Raw genomic sequence first — 15,871 nt, forward strand, 5'->3', positions numbered from 1 at the left:
ACTACTGAAAAAAAAAAAAAAAAAAAAAAAAAAAAAAAAAACACACACTGGCCTAGTATCCCCAAACCAAAAAAAACCTCAAAAAATTAAAAAATGCCTTTATCTTTCATCTCTCGCAAACTGCCTCTAAGTCCTGTTAACTGAATACCTGTACTCCTCTCTCCTCCAAAATGTTCACTAATATGGTCTTTGGCAGTAAGCCAGCTTTAAATCCCCAGATGAGGTTTACTTTTGATACAGAAGAGACATATGCCCTTTAGCAACCAGGAGGTTTTGCCACCTGTGGTATTTTACTTGGCCTTATCCTAAGGAAACGATTAGTTGTCTCTTTCAAAAACTAGATGGCCACCCCTAGCATCTCTCTCCTCCATGCCAGCAACCCTTTCTACTTTCCCTTTTTCAGTTAAAAAGCATGCTCAAAGTGTGTAGTGGCTCCTAGTGGCCTCTGTGTTATACATTTGTAAGGGCACCCAGCTGGCAATATATATTTTTGCCCTCGTGACCCTGAATTAAGTGGGCTCGAGGTGAAAAAAAATAAATTATATATATATTATATATATATATAAAATAAATAAAAAGTAAATAAAACAGGCAAATAATTTTTCTCTCTCTCCCGAAAAAACAAAGAGAAGCAGGTATAAAAGGTTTTGCGACTAATGCAACACAAGTTCATCCCAAAAGTTAGAAACAGTAAGAAATTAAAGAAATCCATTCAGGATTACTGTATATAAGGAGATTAGAAAAACTGCTCTAAAGAGGAAAAAAATAATACAAATAAGACTAACAACTTCAGTACATACCATTTGGGCTTATAAGAGCTTATAAGATAGCAAATATTGCCCCTTTATGTAAAAAGGAGAATGGGCAGATCCAAGTAACAACAAGTCAGAATTCATAACATGTATTATGGCGAAATAAATGGAAGAAATTATCTTGGGGGAAAAAATAATGAGAATCATATTGCAAGAACAATTGTATTGGTGAATATCTAACATACAGTATCTTCAGACAGGTAGGCCATGCTTTACTAAAATGCTGCAGTTCTACGAGCAAGCAACAGAATCATATGCCCCTCTCTGATCATAGTTATTTTAATTTTCATAAAGTTTGATAGTTAACCAAATGAAAAGCCAGTCTTCAAACTTAAAGAAGTAGGAATTCAGGGAGTAGGATACAGAAGAGTGAAAAAACAGCTAACGGAGTGTTATGGTGTAAGGCACATCAGAATTATGTATAAACAATCTGGAAAGGAACATAAAGCTGGTTAAGTTTGAAGAGGATGACTAACTAGGTAGAATATCAGATAACCTAGAAACAACCAAATTATTACTAAGGGACATGGACAGAATATAAGCTTGGGCAGATGGTTTAATGAATGCGAGATATTACAAAAAGGAAATAAACGTGTTAGATTTGAATACACAATAGGAGGTCTGTCACAGTCAACTTGTCACCGTCTACTTCAAGACAGCATACAGAAGCTATTAAAGTTAACTGGATGTTAGGTTAAATAACACAATGTGTAAAGTACAAGTCAAAGTAGGTCATGCTAAGGCCATATAATGTACTAGTGAGATCTTACCTAGAGTACTGGTCTTCATGCTAACAAAAAAAAAAAAAAAAAACTAGTAAAGTCCAGAGAAGAGCGACTATTTTGATTTCAGGTTTGTCATGTAGGAGTTATGAGGAAAAACTGAAGGAGTGTAACCTCTTCAGCAAAGAGCAGGATGCGACGATTGAAGCTTTTAAACTTATGGAAGGAATTAGTATAGTGGACTCTGGCAGTTACTTTGAAATACGCTTTTCAAAAAGGATATAGGCAAACTTAGACACATACAATAGATTGCCATGTAGGGAGGCTGATAATTGGACTTTAGGGTCCTTCAAAACTTGACTTATTTTAGAGAAATTAGGTGGATAGGATTGACCAGTTGTGTTGGGCTGAATGGCCTGTTCTCTTCAGACGTGTTCTAATGCACTCCATAAATGGTAGAATGACAACATGAAAGGACCAAAATGATGGATGACTACTAAATACAACCGGTGCCTTCTTTCAACAGTACACTCCCACACAGAAATCGCCATCTGGGACCCATAACTACTTCCATTCCCTTATTCATTTCAAATAGACCTCTTTGCATGACCACTAGTTCACTTTCTAAGTCTCTAGTGAGGTTTCATCAAATGATTTAAACCAGTTTGAAACTTAAACTCTTAATTTCCATTCTGGAATTTTCTGTCTGCAATGGACTATACATTATTATACTACAGCTTTTTATTTTACTTTATAGCTTCATTTTAATATGTACTTCACTTAGGAGTTTGGAAAAGACCAGCCTTTCAATCTGTCAATGCAACATTCCTAATTTATGCTTTCTTAAAAATCATGAATTATGTAAACTTGATTTTCTAAAAGAAATGTGCCGTATAAAACAGGTGGCCAACAGACTTCTGGGCTCTCCAAGAACTATACATTTACGCTTTTAAACAGCAGTATTTGGAGCACAAAAAGTGGTACTCGTACAGATTTTCCTTCCCAGTTATCAAAGACATGCAGGTTATTAAAACAGTTATTTCTCAGTTGATACATAATGACCAAGAGTGCTTGTTTGTGCAAGTATGCACACAGATGGACTGGTTTCTTATATAAAGCTGATCCTACCATTGTGCATAATGCTCTAAGGATCGTCTCTAGCTGCCAGCAGCCATCAAATTGTGTAAAATGGCTCAGGAAATGGATGAATGAAATTTTACAGAGCACAATGTCCAACAGGATTATCTTTTCTGAGATTAAGGTAGTATTTATGTATCATTTAAAGTTATGGAAAAGAAGGTCTTGTGGGATCAAACACAGAGGAAGAAATACAAGATAGCAACATTTTGAAATAATCAGACTTTGAAGTGGTGCCATGCCACATGGAAAAATTAATGATACTGCTTCATGATAAGTCTTTGAAATAAAGTAAAGCTGTAAACTAAGAATGCCTGCAGTTTGGAGCTATAGTAACAGGCCATTAAGATTGAACCTCCTTAGGAATGAATAAAGTCGAGCCTCCCAAAACAAAACTATTAAAAAAATATGCTAAATTAAAGCAGGACTTCCAAAGTATGAGGCTTAAAAGAAATAAAGCTGTGGACCAGAATAATGTCTATCAGGATCATGCTATACAGTAGCATTGATATATACTATTTAAAAGGATCAGACTCCATACAGATAAAGTTCCAGGTTAGACCAAACTGTGATCAGTTTAATGGAAAGATGGCTTAATGTGACAATTTAACAGTGCACTAAAAAGTCCACCCTTGACAGATCACCAAAAAGTAAAAGCTCCTTTTGTGGAAGTTGCAACTAAACCACAGGAAAGTAAACAGATAAACCATTCCTTTCCGTGGGAATGGAACAAGCGGCAAAGGCATTCCCCTCAGAGTTCACAGGAATTCTGGATGACCAAGCAGAATCCTTCCTTACACTCCCCATAAAATACATCAGATTTACAAACATGATTCCGGAAGGCTTTCATTAATTATAACACCACCACCCAATGGCAAACTGAATGGGAAACCCTACAAAACCAATTATGTACTATAGCAGTCTCTGGGGACAGTCATCTGTTAATTTCAACAGCCGAGTTTAATTACATGGACAGTTTCATTCTTGCTTTCCTTTTCCAGCCGATTCCCTCAAGGAAGAGAAATATGAATATGCAGAAAAACGCATCCGTTTCCAATTTGTTAAAATAAAAACTTTAAATTATTTCCTTTTAAAGTCTAGTTAGAGTAAGACGCTGGAGTTTTCTTCCTTTTGATATCGAAAAAGATTACTTTGAAACCAAAGCAAGTGCAGGACCTTGCTTTAAGCAAATTTATAATGAATCACTCTGAAACATGAACCCCTCTGCTAACAGAAACAATTGGGGAGGTGTAGGCAGAACATTTGATTAAGACAACAAAAAGTATAAAGCTTAAGTGCACTTTGAAATGTCTGCCCAAGGGCCTTGTAGCATCATGGCCACATCTTCACCAAACTGGAATCCACAGGAATGTGAAACATTCCACACATCCATACAAGATTTCCTCTTATCTCCTGAATACAGTCTGGCAGTTGTTGTCTAAGAGGGTGGGGCTTCAGTGCATTCTGTCCGCCCTCAAGGATTTTGCATTTAAATTCCCAAAAGTCGTTCCCCATCAGGTTTCTTAGAACTATACAAAAAGCCCTGAGGGGTCCAGACAAGGATGGCAGACGGAGATTCACTCTTGCGTCATAAAACCTACCATCACTCCAATCTGTTTAAAAGATGAGTCTCTCCTTGTACTTGTCAGAGCCCAACAACCTGGAAATCAGACTGAACAGCCACAGGAAGGATGTGATAATGTAAAGTAATGAGAATAAGCAGAACTGCCTCTTCAAAAAAGTTAAGTGTGTAAATAAAAGTAAGGTAGTGCTAAAAAGAAAAAAAGATGGTTATTCTCAAAATCATGACATGAATTTTGAAAGACGCCTTTTAAGAAAATCTACATTAATAAAACCAGCCTATTACAGAGAACTATGGATCATCACTTCCCAGCTTGTTTATTTATATTTACAGTATGTCCCCGCCCTTTATTAAGAGGATACTTTCACCCAAAGTGATTTTTACCTGTTTCTACAAACTGACCACTGGCAGGCTATATGACATGTTCAGGGTCATATGAGAAATCAGTAGATGAAAGTAAACCAATGGTGTGCATCACACTAGATACTGCTTGTTTGCAGTTGACAAAGGCAATGTGAGATGAAGCCTAATGGCAGAGGTCCTCAAAGTCCTGGGCTGGAGGCACAGTGGCTGAAGGTTTTCATTTCAACCAATTACTTAATTAGAAGCCATTTAATTGGTGCTAAAGCAATGTGTTTTTGGCTTTGTAAACAGCTGCATTTAGATTTTAAATTAATTTTTTTTTTTGCAACAAGTCAGGATACAAATAATAAAGGAACAACCTGTTCGCTAACTTGATGCCATTTAAAACGTGTTTATATGTGTCACGATTTATCTGTGTTAAATGTTTGTAAATAAACAAGAGAAAAGAGAAGGACCGAGAAGTATAAATCTGTTCTAGTCCACTAAACATGTGGACAACGCCAAAAAAAGAAAATCTACAGTGTGATAAAGACTTGCCTTGAAAGAATAGAAGCAGTAACAAATCATATAATTAAACACCAAGTTTTATTATCAGCAAGGTCTGACTTCTAACTAGATAAATGTCTGGAACAAAAACCTGCTTTATGGAATTTCTCTAGTCTTGGAATGCAAGCTTCTTTCTCAATTTATATGCAGTATGGCCTAGGCAGCAAAATCAATGGATTGCTAACTAGGAGGCTGCCAATTCTACTATCAACACTAAAATCAATGCATAACACAGAGCAATTATATTTCCCTGATTAGGCTCCAGCTATAAAAATGTGTAAATTGTGCAATGAACTTGTGATTTGCAAGTCACTTTGGATAAAATGTTAACATGAGCTTGACTAGCTCCATGCAATACATAAAACACTTTAAATTTTTTTAATACCAATTCATGTTAATATAAGGATGAAGGTTTAAACAGTGAAGGGAAGAAATAGTCACACCTGTTAGAAAACAGTTACTGAATTTTATATACTTTGTAATTATTATATTCATCAATCAACTGTTTCTGAAATGCAGTTATACTCTAGTACTTAGTTAAAAAATAACCCACTTCATGATAACACTGAACGACAATAAATAATGCTTTTAACTTTACACTAAAATACACAGAAATGGTTTATCTACAATGCTTTATGAAAAAAATGGGAACTTGCTCCACTGAAGCAACACTTTTATATATCAATTTTTCAGTAAAAGGGATGAGACACCAAAATCAAACATGGCAACATTAGGTGCAACCCTAATAGAGATCTCAGTCCACTTCAAGAAGCATTCTCATACAGCTTCACAGATCACAATACAGCACAGAGGAACTGGCAAACTCCCCAAGAGGGTGCCACTATTTGGACTCAAATGCTGCCAAGGCAGCAACATAACCAGCTGTGTCAAGATGAATGTTTCTCTTTTTTAAGTATATAATAATGCAATGCATAAAAGTCTAAAACACATTTGTAAAAGTGTTTTAAATGGCAGCATTAAACTGACCCAGTGAGAACAGGCAGAGGTTGCAAACTGTCAGTCATCTTTGTTTATAGTACTCTACATATTTTCATGAGGTGTCATATACTGGCTATGATATAGTGAGATATGTTCAAAAAAAAGCAGAGAAAGAGCTTTAAAGTAAATACACCAGCTTTGTTGTTATAATCCCATTATTGGTGTTAAGTTCATCCATTTGTTTAAGTACATCTAAGTCATATTTAGATAAGCAATACATTATTTGTTGAGCATATTCAAAAGCGAATACTCATCAGAATTTAAATAAAGAAAATATTATGCCAAATGTCTAACTCCTGAGTTTCAGTACAGGAGTTTTTTCTCTTCAATTTAAAACTCTAGTTTTCTACCACAAACTAATGGTAGGAAAAAAAATCTTATGTCAGGTATGGTTAACCACACAAAAGTTGAAATAAACTGAATTAAATTTGAATTCCTTGGACCAATGTTTGAATTTGCCTAACTCTGTTCAGGGTCATGAGGTACTGACTAAGTATTACCTTATTTAAGAAGAAAGACATGAATAAGCTTTTGCTCATCATGACCCTTTTGAATGTAGAGAAGGATGGTGATGAAATACTTTTACCATTGCTTTTTACCACCATATTTCTGTTTTGCATTACTGTTAATGCTTTCAATTAATAAATTATATTTCTTCTGGGCAGCTCTCCATATGTACATGTGTATAAATTTTCCTATACCAGTGCATTGTTTTCAACTCATAGGTAAATTGGAAAGCCCAAAATAGCCTGTGTATGAGTGTGAACAGACTGTGCAATGGACTTTTGCTCTGTCCAGGGTTGTTCCTTTCTTGGCCCTCAATGTTTCTGGAACTGGTTCTCGACTCATGCAATATTCAATTGGATTTAAGAGTGTCAAATATATTTGTTCTACCTTAACAGGCATCTTGGTTTTAACATATCTGTACTCCAATAGCTCATTAAGGGTTAGGCAGCACTTCATGAGTCAGATTAAAACATCTTTAAAGTACAAATTATTGAAAAAAAAAAGCACAGCTTTTAAGTTTCAATGGTGTGGCATGTTGATAAAGCAAATAACTTTGTCAAATTGGAGCTCAGACACTTGTTAAGCTGGGGTGGCATCAGTCTAAAACTTGTATAAGGTATTCCTATTCAACTAATGTGTCCACAATAATCTAAATATGAGCTTTGAAGGTTCAAGATGATATTGTCTGTTTATGGGCTTACTCAAGGTCTCAAACAGTCCTAGAACATATTACATCATGGACTGTTAACTCAGTTGACCTAAAGTGAATGTGTATGCTAGACTGTAATAGGCTGGCATTTTATCTCTGGTAGGTTTCTGCTGGCAACCCACACTGCAGCCTGAATAAATTCAGGTTACTAACAACCAAGAACTTGATAAAGCAGACTGACAAAAAAAAGATGGATTTACTAATCACTTCTGTGAATTAACCACTCTTCTAAGAAGAGAAACACAATAAGAACTTGAATCTGTACTTTTCATCACATCCAGCACTGTCATTATGGTAGTGTTTCTCATCCTATAAAATGTTTTATGAGCGTTCCCTCTATTTTTAATTAAATGGATGTTCCTTTCTGTAAGTCTAAATATTTTACCAATCGCAAGTTTTACTTGTCTGGGGTATTGAATGTTGCATTCCACAAAATTTTTGCAGTAATACATTAAAAGTTTAAAGTCTTAACAAGAAATTAAAAAGACAGCAGCCCATTAAATATGAGCTGGGCACACATGCAAAAAAGCAGCTAACAGTGGAAATGCTCTCACAGCAAATTAGCACCGGCGATTCTAAATTGGCCCTAGTGTGTGCTTGGTGTGTGGGTGTGTTTGTGTGTGTGTCCTGCGGTGGGTTGGCACCCTGCCCGGGATTGGTTCCTGCCTTGTGCCCTGTGTTGGCTGGGATTGGCTCCAGCAGACCCCCGTGACCCTGTGTTCGGATTCAGCGGGTTGGAAAATGGATGCATATATAGTACCACAGCTTCACTCATGCAATACTGAGAAAGAAATGAGAACACTGAAGGTCATTAATCCAATCGTGCCCACAGTGTATAAGAAAAAGGAAAAAAAAAAAAAAAAAAAAAAAAAATCAACATTTGGTCAACTAACTTTGTTTGGTCACTTCACTTGTACAAACATGAGATCACATTCTGCTTTTATATTGTAGGCTCTTTTTTATGTACATATAAATGAAAAGAGCCAACATCGTCTTCATAGCATGATTTGGATTTTGTCCCAGGTTCCCATAACTCTTTGCATGATTATGCAATTTCAGGTTTCTGTCTAAAGTACACATTCCCTTAATTTCCACCAATATGCTAGACCACTTCTCTGTATATCTTATGTTGCTGTTAATTTTGGGACATGGATGGGGATAGTTCAAAAGGAAAAAAATAACTCAAACTGACACCTCATATTTGCCTTTTTATTTCTGTCTACACATTGCCTATGCTGCTCTATACACCCTAAACTCTGAACTTGCCAAATCTAAAATTACATTTTGCAGGTGTTAATGCCTTGTTGAAGATTTAGGCTATTTCTGATTTTTGCAGTTGATTCAGTATTTTATAACCTTCCAAGTTTTATATCAGGTGTAAATCCTAAGTAGCTCATGATATTTGATCTATGGTATTAAAATACATTAAACTAGAAAAATGATCTTACCACGAAACATGAAGGAATCTCAAACAATGGATTTTTTTTCTCCTTTATGTACTGGTACCTGATCATTAACCACCTTACAACCTTAAGTCAATGCTGATGCCATAGGCTTCTAGTTGCAGAATGTTAACTGAATGTGTTTTATCTCTGAGGAGTCTTCATTTAATTCACTCAAGATTCAAAACCCATTTATTATAAATGTTCATTCTACAGAGTGCATTGAAATGATACATGCAGTAAAATGCTTTATACCGTAACTGTTTCATTAAAAAATGTTTTCAAAGAGCTTATACAAGGTGCAAAAAATAGGTTTACCAAAGGTGGAGACACTAATATTTACGCCACTGTGCAACTACATCATTAAGTGACTGTCATGAATAATTTTAGATAAAAAAAAAAAGAATGTAAAATCCACACAAAAACAGACACAAAAGGAAACATTAAAATTATTAGCAATAACTACCTAAGTATGTGACGGAAATGGCTTTCACGACTGTAATTACATGAATACTGGAGGTATCAAACTGGCTACTGCATCAGTGCTTGCTTAGTGACAACGAGCTGTAGCTGCTAAGCAAGCAAAAAAAAATCTTAAGCACATGAATAAAAATAGACTAGCATGGAGTAAAAGCTAGGCCCCACCCCTAAAAAAAAAAACCAATTTTGTTCAGAGAAGTAAAACAGCTGGTCCCATGATTTTATCTCTAACTACAGGCTTACAGCACTGGCAAGAAACCAAAAATGACTACTACAGACTAAGAAATCAGTTGGAATGAAAAAACTGCAGCTATGTTCGGTCACCATTACTAAACCCTACTATACTGTATTAGGGACCTGGATTGCAATGGTCCATAAAAAAGGATTAACTTGAAGTTAATGGATGGATTCCTTCACAAATGAAAAAATATATGAAAAGAAACATTTCTCTCACTCATCCTTTTAAACAGTCATAAAAATGAGAAACCACAAAGTCCAAATAACCAAGAAGTTAAACCACAAGAATACTAAAAGTGTTGCATCCTTATTTTTAAATTGCAAAAAAAAGGCATTCTACTAATGTATATATACTGTTAAATGAACTATATAAAATTACTTCTGGCTGGAGTGACTCATGTATGCAGTATGCATATTCTTATATTCGAATGAGGAATCCTCAAATAATTTAAATGCATTTTGTTTGACTGAGTCTGGCCCATTATGCACGTTCCTGGGTGTGTGCCCTGGGATGGGCTGATAGAGTCAGTTCAGTCAATATTGATTTCAACCTTCTGTGACCACATAAAAGAAAATGCAAGTTCAGAAAAAAAAAGTTCAGATTGACTTAAAATAGGCCAGAAAGAAAAACGTGTGGAAGACAAAACGGCAAGCTTTAGGACCCGCGCGGGACATCCAGTTGATTCGGCGACCCTGCTTCCAAGAGCCAACGCCTTCTATTGTATGATTAAGGCAGCACCGCGTTTAACGGCAGTCAATGAATGAATTTACGTGGCTCCGTCTGAAGATGTAGAGGAGGAGGAGGAGGAAAAAAAGACAGGAAGAGGACAAGGAGAAAAGTGACAAAAGTTTAAGAAAAGTCTGAAGGACACAGTAAAAAGTTTTTACATATACAGATATTTTCTCACTTTCTCCCTTAGCTCCCGTTCGTTGTCCAGCTCCCGCTGTAAAATCTGGGCTCGGTCCTCCGCTTCATCAGCCTGCTGTTGCAAACTCTGAATTTTTCTCTTTACAGCTTCCAAGGAGTTCACACTAGCCATTATTCTTCAACGTTAATTAAAAGGTCGACACTAAAAAAATGTTTAGCCTCAGTACAAAATATGAATGCCTACAAACGCTGGAATGTGAAATATAGTCCGACGTAAAAAAAAAAAAAAAGATTCAAGTGTGCAAACAGATTCTAAAGTGCAAAAATAATGTTACGGGAGGTAATAAAAAAAAAATACGAAGAATCTTCTTTTCTGCCTCTTCGTCCTCCTCCTTTACTTGGCGTATGCGCGACAGACGCCTTTGCTCTCCGCTGGAATGCTGCGTGCTTGATGAGCGCGGCTTCCAATCCCGACTTCCCGCCGATGATGTCACGAGGGCGTGGCTACGCGGAGGTGAGGCCTTTCCTGGAGGGCGGGGTCGAGCGTACACGAAAAGCTTCTACTTTCCTGGAAACTGGTAGAGTCGGGACGGGTCCGCTAAGGATAGCGAGAGGTACGGTTTAGTGAAGCCCTTTTGAATGTAATATTGCAATCGCAACTGAAAGTCTGCATTTCTTCTTATACATTTATATTCCGTATTTAATACAGTGCCTTTCTTTGTTACCTGTGTATCGATCTATCAATCTGCAGAACGTACAGTGATGCATGTCAGTTGGTACTGTAAATATGCTTCGATATATTTAAATATGATTTTATTAAATATTTCCTTATCTATCTATCTATCTATCTATCTATCTATCTATCTATCTATCTATGATGAGTTGTACCTTACAGTTGTGCTTGAAAGTTTGTGAACCCTTTAAAATTTTCTGTATTTCTGCATAAATATGACATACACATCATCAGATTTTCACTCAAGTCCTAAAAGTAGATAAAGAGAAACCAGTTAAACAAATGAGACAAAAATATTATACTTGGTCATTTATTTATTAAGGAAAATGATTGAATATTACATATTTGTGAGTGGCAAAAGTATGTGAACCTTTGCTTTCAGTATCTGGTGTGAACCCCCTTTGCAGCAATAACTGCAACTAAACGTTTCCAGTAACTGTTGATCAGTCCTGCACACCTGCTTGGAGGAATTTTAGCCCATTCCTCTGTACAGAACAGCTTCAACTCTGGGATGTTGATGGGTTTCCTCACATTAGCTGCTCCCTTCAGGTCCTTCCACAACATTTCGATTGGATTAAGGTCAGGACTTTGACTTGGTCATTCCAAAACATTAACTTTATTCTTCTTTAACCATTCTTTGGTAGAACAACTTGTGTGTTTAGGGTCGTTGTCTTGCTGCATGACACACCTTCTCTTGAGATTCAGTTCATGGACAGATGTCCTGACATTTTCCTTTACAATTCTCTGATATAATTCAGAATTCATTGTTCCATCAATGAAGGCAAGCCGTCCTGTCCCAGATGCAGCAAAACAGGCCCAAACCATGATACTACCACCACCATGTTTCACAGATGGGATAAGGTTCTTATGCTGGAATGCAGTGTTTTCCTTTCTCCAAACATAACGCTTTTCATTTAAACCAAAAAATTCTATTTTGGTCTCATCCGTCCACAAAACATTCTTCCAATAGCCTTCTGGTTTGTCCACGTGATCTTTAGCAAACTGCAAACGAGCAGCAATGTTTTTTTTGGAGAGCAGTGGCTTTCTCCTTGCAACCCTGCCATGCACACCATTGTTGTTCAGTGTTCTCCTGATGGTGGACTCATGAACATGAACATTAGCCAATGTGAGAGAGGCCTTCAGTTGTTTAGAAGTTACCCTGGGGTCCTTTGTCACCTCGCCGACTATTACACGCCTTGCTCTTAGAGTGATCTTTGTTGGTCAACCACTCTTGGGGAGGGTAACAATGGTCTTGAATTTCCTCCATTTGAACACAATCTGTCTGACTGTGGATTGGTGGAGTCCAAAGTCTTTAGGGATGGTTTTGTGACCTTTTCCAGCCTGATGAGCATCAACAACTCTCTTTCTGAGGTCCTCAGAAATCTCCTTTGTTCGTGCTATGATACACATCCACAAACGTGTTGTGAAGAGCAGACTTTGATAGATCCCTGTTCTTTAAATAACACAGGGTGCCCACTCACACCTGATTGATTGAAAACACCTGACTCGAATTTCACCTTGAAACTAACTGCTAATCCTAGAGGTTCACATACTTTTGCCACTCACAAATATGTAATATTCGATCATTTTCCTCAATAAATAAATGACCAAGTATAATATATTTGTCTCATTTGTTTAACTGGGTTCTCTTTATCTAATTTTAGGACTTGTGTGAAAATCTGATGATGTTTTAGGTCATATTTATGCAGAAATATAGAAAATTCTAAAGGGTTCACAAACTTTCAAGCACAACTGTATATACTGGTACTATGCATGATAATAACTGTGAACTCTTAAACTTTGATTTTTCATAACACTTTTTACTCAGAGCACTTTATAAAGTAGATATGATATACATATAAATTATTATCTTCCTGTGGGGGGGGGGGGGGGGGGAATTCTATCTGGATCAGCCCACATTCTCTTGCAATGAAAAGCTCATCTTATCTCCTCTCATCTTACGAAACCCCTCATGAGGGTCGTGGTTAATGAAAAACTATCAAGTTAAATTGATTTGAGATTTAGCCAGCAGACATACCACCTACAGTTCAGAATAGGCAGTCCACCTGAAGCTAAGCATGTTTGGAGCTGGTCAGTACTTGGGTGGGAGACCATCTAGGAAAAGTTTGGGTTGCTCCTAGAAAGAGTTCTGGTGCGGCCAGCAGGGGCCAGTTACCCTTTGGTCTGTGTGTGGATCCCAATGTCTGTGATGTAAAAGTTGCTCCAATCCCTCACTGAGACGTAAAACCAAGGACCCAAATCTCTGTGGTCATAAAACTTCCCTGGGCCTCCTTTAAAAAGATTTGGGTATTTCCTGATGTCCTGGCTAAATTGCCCACCATGGTCTATATATCCTCATGTTTCTCATTAGTTAACTATCTGTTTCAGTCATTCACTACCTAATAGCTAATGTGTGGTGAGCATACTGGTGCAAGAATAGTTGCCATTGCATCATCCAGGTGGAAGTTACACACTAATGGTAGTTGAAGTGGTTCCCTACTGTCTATGCAAAGGTGCTGTAGAGTAAGTTAGAAAAGTGTTATATAAATGTAATTTTTTAAAATAATAATAATAAAGGGTGCCTGTATGATGTGTGTATATGTTTGTCAACCCTGAAATGGCTGCCTAGGTGGCTGTAACCATGTGCAAAAGTACAGGTATGGGAAAAATATACTCCTAGAAAAGATGACTAGACAAAAGTTGTTGGCATGTTAATTTTTTTTCCTATCTTTGCCCGTGAGGGTTGGGGGGGTCTAGGTCAGTGGGCAGACAAAAAGAAGGCTGACACATAAAGAGCTGAAACCCCAAAGGGAAGATAATACCACCTGTACGGGTTTCTGTGGTCTCATTCCAGGCAACACGTAATCAATACACTTAGCAGATTTGTCCGGGAGGCATGTGAGGAGTTACAAAACAGCTTGCTTCTTAAAATCTGTGTGACGGGTTGGGGTGGGGGAAGGGATGAGATACCATTTCATTTTGTTTTTTGCCAGCCAACTTTCACTTCTGTAAGCTGCCAGTTTTTAGTGGGTAGGATGTGAGGAAGAGTTTAGACTTTGTGCTGCTGAAATTATCTGTTGAAAAATAGTTTTATTTATAATTCTGTTCAACTCTGTTTATTTTTGTATAGCACTCTGCACTGAGTGTAGGCTCAGTGTGCTGTAATAACTTTATAGATATATGCAATTGCAAACTTTACAAATTACAAATTATGTAATGTTTAAACATAAAGACACAGTAAAACGACTCTGTGGTGGAGTATTTTATTATATAGTTCAGTAAAATTTACAATGCTATCTACTGTCTTGTGATGCCCTTTGTAAAACAATATGATATTGGTCACACAAGAACTGAGGATATACTTAGGAAGCTAGACTTGCAAACTATTCTTTTCTTTTTTTAATCACTCCTGAAAAGACGCAGAAAGTGTGGCTTTCCCGTGATTAATGAATTGCTGAGTGGGTCACTTAAGCTGTTAGGTTTTGAAGTTTATAAAAGCAGGTTTATTGTCTCTATAAAGTGTATTTGTATGAGGTTGACTATTAAAAGGTGCAAAACAGAAGGTCTGTGAACCAGCATTTGACTCTTATCATGTTGTGCTGTGGGAACCAGCCCAGACACAGACAGGCAGACACCGAAGATTCAAAGCCACACACTATATACAAAGTACCATGCACAACCCAGTGCCCCTGCACCACACAGCCTCAAGTCCGGGCCTTCTCCAATGCCTCTCTCTTCACCGCCTCCACTCCTCTCCTCCGAGCTCTGTCCTCTTCCTCCCGACACCAGCTGATGAATGGAGGGAGGCGGCCCCTTTTATGTCCACCCGGATGTGCTCCAGGTGCCTCCAGATGAGCTTCCTGCGGCACTTCCTGGTGTGGCGGAAGTGCCGCACGAGCAGCCGGAAACACTCTGGATGTCCCTGGTTTTCATTTCACCAGCACCTCCGGGTGTGGCGGAAGTGCTGACGTCCAGGGCTTTTCAGGTATTTGGGCGACCCCTGGCGGTGACCACGGGCCCCTATAGGGTTGAGCTTCCATGCTCTGTTCCCGTGGTCCCCATACCAACCAGGGCGGCTGCCCTCTCATGGTCTGGAGGAGGTGTAGTCCCTCTTCCGGTCCTTCCAGGCGTCCCGGCTGGGTACTGCCCCCCCCAGCCGCTTGCCACAGTGCATATTGATTTATTTTTATGTTACATTTTGTATATTATTTATTAATTGTTATCCATCCATCCATCCATCCATTTTCCAACCCGCTGAATCCGAACACAGGGTCACGGGGGTCTGCTGGAGCCAATCCCAGCCAACACAGGGCACAAGGCAGGAAACAATCCTGGGCAAGGTGCCAACCCACCGCAGGACACACACAAACACACCCACACACCAAGCACACACTAAGGCCAATTTAGAATCACCAATCCACCTAACCTGCATGTCTTTGGAATGTGGGAGGAAACCGGATATTAATTGTTATTATACTCTATTTTGAATTTGCTTTTCTTTTCTTGCAATAATTTCTTTGACATCTTGTAATTGTTCATTATATTTATATATAGCGCTTTTCTCAGTACTCAAAGCGCTATCCACACAGGGAGGAACCGGGAAGCGAACCCACAATCTTCCACAGTCTCCTTACTGCAAAGCAGCAGCACTACCACTGCGCCACCTGTGAGGACTTTGAGTAAAGCACTTTGAGCTACAGTACATGCCGTATATGAAAATGTACTACAGCAATA

At 38.0% G+C, this 15,871-nt stretch overlaps 1 protein-coding gene across 4 annotated transcripts in view; it reads right to left on the reverse strand.

The window, feature by feature from the left end:
- The window catches only part of tpm4a (tropomyosin 4a), a 92,731-nt gene that overhangs the window by 20,564 nt on the left and 56,296 nt on the right, over positions 1-15,871 (reverse strand). Inside the window, exon 1 of one of the 4 annotated variants that reach the window (XM_028816518.2) lies at positions 10,445-10,818. The exons of 2 other annotated variants lie outside the window; for them this stretch is intronic. In XM_028816518.2, coding sequence (XP_028672351.1) covers positions 10,445-10,576 — 132 coding nt within the window. In that variant the 5' untranslated portion in view covers positions 10,577-10,818. Of the gene's footprint in view, positions 1-10,444; positions 10,819-15,871 lie in introns of those variants that run through there. One more of the 4 variants, XM_028816519.2, reaches the window with a different exon arrangement.

The sequence above is a fragment of the Erpetoichthys calabaricus genome, chromosome 12 (genome assembly GCF_900747795.2).
Source record: "Erpetoichthys calabaricus chromosome 12, fErpCal1.3, whole genome shotgun sequence".
Taxonomy (NCBI): domain Eukaryota; kingdom Metazoa; phylum Chordata; class Cladistia; order Polypteriformes; family Polypteridae; genus Erpetoichthys; species Erpetoichthys calabaricus.